Genomic DNA, 8,151 nt, shown 5'->3' on the forward strand with positions numbered 1-8,151 from the left:
ACAATTTTTTAATTTTTATATAATGCTTCTATGTTAGTTCTTAGTGTCATAATAGTTTTTTGGTAAAATCCTAAATGTGGTTTAAAAAAAATTAAAAATAGAAACTAAAAAAATAGGATATTACACACACGCACGCATATATATACATATATGTAACTTTAAAAAACATATATAAATATTGTCACTTTCTGTTGCAAATATCTGAACTTCCGTATGATTAATCATTTCCTAACTTTACAGACATATAGATAGTGCATATAGGGTGGTAAGTGAAGACATTTCCATCAATATGCAATTAAAATTTAAAAAGATTCCTACGAAAATGGTTTGACGAACCAATCATTACAATACCTTACGTTCTACAACATGATAGAAACTAAGATAGTGAAAAATAAGTTCAATTATGTAGTTCGCTACTAATCTGACCATGATGATGTCTAAAATTTCCGATTTTCGATTGTTTAGAGAGTCAAAATTGGTGCCTTTGAATACTCATCTGAATTTAATAATCGAAACATCGGGAGCATTTGTAACTTCAAGGCAGGATTAAAATTTTTTCGAATCAGAGATTCCGCGGGTTGGTGAAATTTCGGTTTGTTAAGAATGATCTCGAACGACCTTCGGCATCACGTGAATTACGGTTCCAATGTATTTCGGATCCGCTTCGCCGTACGGGAGAGGAAAATCGATTCGTCTGTTCAAGTTCCTCCGAAAAATCTTCCCTTTGTGGCTGAATATTACGCATTTCATGCTTTTCGCGGCGCTCGCGGGCTCGAACTTATCGCAGTGCCTCGCCATGACAAAAACGGCGGCCGAAATGGCTAGGTAGTATGCCTGCATGACGACCCGAGTCGCGGAAATATGGAGTCGTCCGAAGCACAAGAAGCATCTACAGCGTCCGACTACATCGCAGATCCGCGATACTCCCAATACTCGCGATTGGAAGTCACAGCAAGGGTTCGCGTTCGAATTCGCGCGAGCAAGCTGTGCAGCGAGCACAGCACAAACGAGGCACCGTCTCAGTTTGCAGTACGATCGGCTCGAAAGATACCGCTTCAGTACCGATCTGGACCTAACAGGACCGATCTGTCAATTTCTGAGATTATCGAAGAGAGACAAAGTCCGAGGCTTGATCTCGAAGCCCCAACTGTTCAACTCGATCGACCACTTGAGGATCCTGAACACTGATATGTTTCCGGTTTCCATCACCTGGCGCTGTCGGATGATTAAGTAGATTTCCAGGACGGACGTAATCCTACAGGAGACATCAGCGGAATCTAATTCGCGTAGCTAACTAGCCAACGTCGTGAACCCTTCGCGAGTTTCGGAAAGCGGTATTCACAGTCGGATCTTACATTTAAGGCTCCCGGTTCTTCGCTGCAGTCGTCTTGTCTGATGACGTCGGTAGCGAGGAAAGGCATACTCGAAATTCTTGTAAAATATGCTGTAGTCAAAGAATACGCCCACAAAATGACACATGTGATCGATTGAGAAATTTGTAAAATATTCTCAATATTTTCCTCCTTTTGCTCTAACAATCAATAAACAAAATCAACATGATATGCCACCTTCCTTCTAGTTTATATCTGCTCAGGATTTTATCGAGTTCATTTTACGGCTATTGATTGATTGCAGAGTAAAAGAAAAGTTTTCGGAATGTTTGACAAATATTTTCGGCCAGTCACAAATATCATTTTATGCGCTGAGAGAAAAAAAATACCGCATTCAAGTAGTGTTTGCTAAGGAGTATTGAATTGTTTTACTTGGATTAAGTAAATATTACTTGAATGTAACTCTTTCTTCTTGCAGTGAGGACGTATCTTTTTATTTTAACGTATTTCGCAAGAATCTTGGATACACATATTTTTTGCTTTTGACGTCAAGTTAGTCAAAATAGCAACGGCAAGGAAACATCTGTACAGAAAAGTATTACTAGCTATGATAAATTGACCAATAATAAAGAGTAGTTCTATTGCTCGTACGAGCAATAAAATTACTAAGTAACAGTAATTTATCATCGGCCAAATTATCACAGCCAGTAATAATTTTTGGTAAAGGCAGGAACCACTTTCAGATGCTGTAATGATCGTTTCATCGCTTACGGATCACCCAAAGATGAACTTGAGGCGATGTTAAATATAAGATCGAACTATGAATGCCGGCTTTAATTGCCGGGGTTAGTTGCGGAAATGCGCTCGAAGTGTTCTTCGTACGAAAGTTAGTAGATCGGATCAATCGAGAACGCGATCTCGTCCCGGTGAGACGGCTTGTTATTCGCGTTGGCGGAGTCGATTTCATTGAATCTCATCGAATCATCCCAGGACTGAGAGCCGCGATATTCGGACTTCACTCGGTTTTCCCCCGGATCTCTCTATATCCCCACGTTGTGTCCTACACAAGCGGATTCTCTCAAAGCGGTTTAAACCAGCCCTTCCTCCCCCCCTTCCGGACGTACATGGGAAAGAGGAGGGGGACGCAAGATAGAGAAGAAGTTTCCAACATCGCCATGTAATCGTCCCGGTGTGGACCGACGTCCATAAAAGCGAATCCTTAAAAAGGCATCTCTTATCGTTCGTGAATCGAGAGAATACATGGCACACACATACTCATTAATTATTTACATACACTGTTATAAATGCGCATAAACAACGATCAGAGATGGTGAAACGCCGCGATCAATCTCTGATATCCTGCCGGGTTTACAAGGTTATCTCGCAGAAGAAGGAATGCGTCCACGCACAATTTACATCGTCCAGGCCGCCCTCCTTTAGAATCACACCGCAATTCTGCGAGCCACCGTAGTTGTCAGGCAGATTTGCGATAGTGGGCGTCCATGTGTATCCGGTGTTTTCGAAAGCCTCGTCGGTGACAGTGACCCAGTCACCTTCCTCGAAAATATCGTGTAATCCGACCCAGGCTTCGTTAATATTCCTCTCTTGCAACATGCACATGAGAATCTTCTCCTCAAAAGCAGAATTGATAATCGCCAAATGACCTGATCGCGTGCAAAACATAATAAAAGTTCATCTGGTCGACGGTTTCATCATTGTTCGTTTGCGTCACATATTAAGAGATATGCGTCGGATGAATCTCGGCGGCGATTGAGACACACCGAGTGAATTATTCTGATGCGCGACTGCGTGATGCGTTCCGGTTGAAACTTTAATGATCGATAATAATAATGACGACAATGGTGCTATGTTAGAGGCGTTTCGCGAGTAATTTTCTTTACCTCCTTCGCTGTTACACGCTTTACGGGCGTTGTTCCATGAGATTTTGCGAGGATGAAACTTGTGGGCTCCTATATTGGGCGTGACGAGATAGCCTTTCTCGATGATTTCCTTGTGCTTATAAACCGGAAGTAATTTCTGGAATTGCGGCTCGTCGTGGACGTAAAAGAGCATACCACGTGGGCGCACATAGTAATTACTTTTCCCGCTCATCGCAACCATCTTGCTCATCTCCTCTAATGGAAGGATCGATGGTTACTTTAGTATCTTTTCGGAGAACGGTGAAGGAGGAAAAGCGACAAGAAACGTTACGCGTCTTCGTCTCTCTAAAAGCGATATATCTTCCTGTATATTTCCTCATTAGAGGAGAGATGAGTGAATCACAGGAAAGTCCTAAGCTTCGCGCGTCTGTGATAACCGTGATAACCGATAATTTCGTTCGTTCGATGTTCACGAGGAAAAGTGCGTCTAAATACGAAGCACCGCAAACTGAAAGACTGAACACTCGCGATAAAATCGAGGAAAATATGAGCATTGATTGTGTAACGTGTGTGTTAGGGCGAGAGAAGAAGCAACGAGAGATTCAAAGACAGTCGGAAAACGTGTCTTCCACGTATTTCAGAAAACTCGCGAATTCGGTATTATCGGATAAAGATATATATATATATATATATATATATATATATATATATATATACACACATATACCTGCGATCGCGCTGCAATTGGGATTCGTGTCCACCGACCTTTGGAGATTCTTAACTTGCTCACTCCCACTTGGATAATAACTGATCGAATATCCTGGAATCCCATGCGAGAGCAGCACAAAGATAAAGACGAGATGCTTGAACATGCTCGAGGCGCGACGTTGTTGCTCTTCGATGATCTCGAGAAGAAATGTCGCGACGGACGGTTAACGACCACCTCCTTCGGACGAAATACCAGTCGCGTCAAGGGGGAAGACGGAGACGAGCGTGGAGATGAGTATTGAAAATCAGATTGCTGAATACGACAGAGTGGTGGAAAATTAATACGTCCCATTGATGCTGAAAAAATCGAATGACCTGCGCGACCTACGCAGGATGAAGGGAGGATCGCTCTCTCGCGATGTGGCGATCGATACCGCGGGCGGGCGGGTTGAAGTATTTTTTACAATGATTTTCCGTTTACGGTTCTCGCGGTCGCGAATGAATCTCCATTGAGTCACAATTGCGCTCTACAGAACATCCCCGACAGCCCATATATTCAGATATGCATTTGGATTTACGCGCTAGTCTCTGGATACTTCGGATATTCCGCCTGCCGAGTCTGGATTTCCGTTATTCTCGAATAAATTTCATTGAAAATAAAAATTCTGATAGATTCATGTACGAACGAATTCTTTCCCGAGTTGCCACCACAAGAGTGACTACTGTTCGCGAATGACAAATAATTCCTCTCTCGGACAAGGCTCGCTCGAAGAACCTTTTTCATTCGAATGTGAGAAAGGTTTTTCGCCAACTTGCGAATAAAACAGCGAAAAAGATATATCATTCGTCGGAAGATTTCTTTAGAACAGGTAATTTCTTCGGATTGTATGATTTCATCAGAAAATCACGCGATTTACGACCGTTGATAATATTCTACTCTGTAGGAAGTAAAATTTGCCTCGGCTCGGCTTGCGCTTCACAAGTGACTAACTTAATTCGTCGAGTGTGTAAAATTTGCTATGCAGTTCTGACACACATTTCTCTTCATTACTCACTCGTGTTAATTCATAATAACAATAATAACAATAATGATAATCACTATTATTATCGTATAACTAACAATTAATAATCAATGAATAATCGCTTCCGCGAATTATGTCATTAATCATTTTTTATACGGCCCGATAAGTATACATTTATAGGCCGGATGCCAGCACGTTGTTAGTCCACGACCTTTCCCGCTTTCTCTCTCGCTTTTTGAGCGATATCCTGTAATTAAATATTTCTCTTCGCACCATTTCGCGCACAAAACGCGATACGTATCTGTCAGAGGCCATTGGGCCAGCAGTTACGACCGCATTCAATCTCGCTTCGCTGCGGTCTTCTCTCTGCTCTTATCGAATCTGCATTTGCCGGCCAGTGTCGCCACGTATGTGCAGTATCCCGCTCACGTACGAGTCGACCTTATTTGTTACGGTAATCGGTAACGTCGTCTTTTCTTTCGAAAGCAGTTCTACGGGAGGAGGTAGACTTTGCCGGGGTGCAACCGGGGGAAAGTAAACGCAATTGTACGAACAAACGGACGCGAGGCGGGAAAGAGGGAGACAGCGCGACAGGGGAAATAGAAAATTCACGATATTCCCCGGCAACGCGGCTGTCGCATAAAGCATTCGCGTGACGTACAGTTGAAAATTAGCCGCAGCTCGGGTGCAGTCGACGAATGACAGAGTACGTCATTCTGTACTGTCGTCGTGCACGACGTGCCTGACCGAGAGAGACGGGTGTGTCTGTTGCCCGCGGAACGAAAGCAAAATATTTGACGGAAGAAAGCTCCATTGTCACGCGAAAATGGGAATACGCCGGAAGAATAGACTCGCGAACAAGCGCGAACATTAAAGTCCCGGAACATCCAAGTCGCTCGGCTGTGGTGCAACGATAATCGATAACGAACACCACATCATGATTAGCCCTGCGCGAGAAATCGTGTTCGGTATTCCCTGGCCGGTATGAAATTTTAACTTTGGCGTTGTGTTGCGCGAGGAAACTCTTTCGTTAAGAAGAATACTCGAATAAACCCGCACGTTACTAACGAGCAAGCCCCGTTTCGGTTATAAAAGTCGAGCCATCATCGGCGTGTAAACAAGTTTCAAGGTTTCGTTCGTTACGCTTACATTGTTACCCGCGCGAAATGAGATTCGCTCGGTTTTATTTCGACCGGCAGCCGCGATATTCGGAACAGGCGAAACAGCAGAACCGAATATCACAGACGAGCCGAGTTTCATCTTCATGGTCATCCGGTTCCTCCATTCCCGCTCGAATGACGAAGCCGGAAGAGAGCTCATTCGTCTTGATTCGCAAACCCGATTACCCGGCGTTCGAGTAAATTGAATGGCATTCACGGCCGGCCTGCACAATATCGCGCGACACTTTCCGTCGCTCCTCTCGCTCCGTTCGCGCGAATCCCAACGATATGTGCACATCTATCCGCTAATCGCGAATAGCGACGTATCGCTGCGCACCAGCCGGCCCAGATAAACCCCATCTTTCAAGCGTTGGCACCTTAACACCGGGCACGGAGAACAAACGGAGAGCCGCCTAGTCAAATCGCGGTTTAACATCGCGGCGTGATTAATCCAATCCTTCTTCGTCCCGTCGCGCGCATTTCGGGATCCTCGCTCAACGATTTCGGGGAGAATGCGCCCCCTAATCCGCGCGTAACATCCCAAAAACTTTGGGAAAGGTTCGACGGAGCGTGCGAGCAAATTCTCCCGTCGCACGGAGTGACGTGTTCGACAAAAGCCAATGAATTTTCGAATAAGCGATTAAAGTGAGGAGGAAGAAGAAGTACGAGAAGTTAAGATTCTTCACCAGGTGAGGAGGGGAATTCCGCTCGAATAAATCCCGACGCGAACGCGGCGCGCGTGAAGCTATCGAGATCGATTCGTCGTTTATGAATTATAAATTGCACGGGAAGTTTTGTCTGTTATCACTCGAATTCGCAGTTCGAAATGAAAATCCGCCGGACCGCACGCTGACACGCATCATTGATCACAGCCAAACGTGCTTTGTGACGGCGCGGTGACCGCGAAACCGGTATATCAAAGTAACGATTGGGGGACCGAGAATTGAGAGAGATTGGGAGATTGAGATCGGGGAACCAGTCATCTCGCCGTAGATTGAGGCCGAAGATTCCCGAGTAATTAAAAAGCGGCGTTCTGATGCTCGATAACGTAGGAAAAGCGTCGGCGAAGCAGGTATTTGATAGTCGGAGCCAGACGTGCCCTTCGAGCAATTCTCTCCCGTGTGCCAACGCACGTGGTATATCTGTTACATTAAACATATGCGCGCGAAACAGAGAGAGAGAGAGAGGGGGGGGGGGGCAACTTACGGCAATGAGACTACCGTGGTTGAATATTCCGCTACGATGAGACTACGACGTCGGAAATGATCTAAATCGCAATTAAGAGCGAAGTCGTCGGGAACTGCGCCACCTATCCTTCGCCATTCTCTCGCGGAAAAAGCAGGTAGAAGTCGTCTCCTGGACGGAGAACGCGAAATATAAGAATTTCCGCGAACTCTTCCCGCTTTAGCTAATTACTTCATAGAATTCAGCGAAGAATATATATATATATATCTCTCTCTCTCTCTCGTCAATTAAAATATACAATTTGACCTTACGCTCTACGGTGCTCCCTCTGTCGCTCCATCGAATGCCTCTTCTCTATCGCACGGGACAACAAGTTTCACTCTTCAACTAAGAACTTGAAAGAAGTTTCCGGAGCACTCACTTACTCACTCACTAACTCACTAACTCATGCCAACGAACAGTAGCCGGTATCAAAGCCGATGATCGATAGTTTCGATCGCGATCGCTAGAAGGGATTCTTTCCTCCTTTAGGGATCTTTTTCATCAACCGGCCGTCATTACCATCGAATTAACCAGGCGCGATCAGACCTTCTTTTTCCGACAATGTTCGCGTCGCGAATCAAAGGCGAGGATCGGCGCGTCTTCTCGAAGGCCCTCCTTCGAGGGTTCCAGATTTAATAGCCCGGAAGAAAAGCACGGGATCCGCGTAATGAGAAAGGCACGATTGCGCTGTGCGACGTAGTTGCACCAACTGACAGAGTTTCGCGCTATGAGGCTTTCATCCAGCAACATTAGTTCCGCCGTCGCTGTGCCAAGTCACTCCCCGTTCCGTTCGCAATCGCGTTCCCCCCCCCCCCCCCCCCCC

The 8,151-nt window shown here is 45.2% G+C and overlaps 1 protein-coding gene across 2 annotated transcripts; it reads right to left on the reverse strand.

Moving 5' to 3' along the window:
* Positions 1 to 1,818: 1,818 nt before the first annotated feature.
* LOC106748442 (hemolymph lipopolysaccharide-binding protein-like) lies at positions 1,819 to 4,122 on the reverse strand. 2 transcript variants are annotated; one of them, XM_014626944.1, is made up of 3 exons: positions 3,939 to 4,122; positions 3,233 to 3,466; positions 1,819 to 2,995 (listed from the first exon to the last, which is right to left on the reverse strand). In XM_014626944.1, exons 1-3 carry the CDS (start codon positions 4,081 to 4,083, stop codon positions 2,700 to 2,702), a joined length of 675 nt encoding a protein of 224 aa, XP_014482430.1. In that variant the 5' UTR covers positions 4,084 to 4,122; the 3' UTR covers positions 1,819 to 2,699. The 2 variants fall into 2 exon arrangements, with proteins under 2 accessions (XP_014482430.1, XP_014482431.1); XM_014626945.1 differs by having other exon boundaries at positions 3,977 to 4,107.
* Between the last annotated feature and the right edge of the window lie 4,029 nt (positions 4,123 to 8,151).

Source organism: Dinoponera quadriceps, unplaced genomic scaffold (genome assembly GCF_001313825.1).
Source record: "Dinoponera quadriceps isolate SergipeBrazil2010 unplaced genomic scaffold, ASM131382v1 scaffold2183, whole genome shotgun sequence".
Classification (NCBI taxonomy): Eukaryota; Metazoa; Arthropoda; class Insecta; order Hymenoptera; family Formicidae; genus Dinoponera; species Dinoponera quadriceps.

Bases quoted from the DNA above. Each gene is read 5' to 3' on its own strand.
- LOC106748442 (XM_014626944.1), bottom strand. From the start codon at position 4,083: ATGTTCAAGCATCTCGTCTTTATCTTTGTGCTGCTCTCGCATGGGATT. The intron at 3,467-3,938 runs GTATATGTGTGT...TCCTTCCATTAG, and splicing joins CAATTGCAGCGCGATCGCAG to AGGAGATGAGCAAGATGGTT. The intron at 2,996-3,232 runs GTAAAGAAAATT...GCACGCGATCAG, and splicing joins AGCGTGTAACAGCGAAGGAG to GTCATTTGGCGATTATCAAT.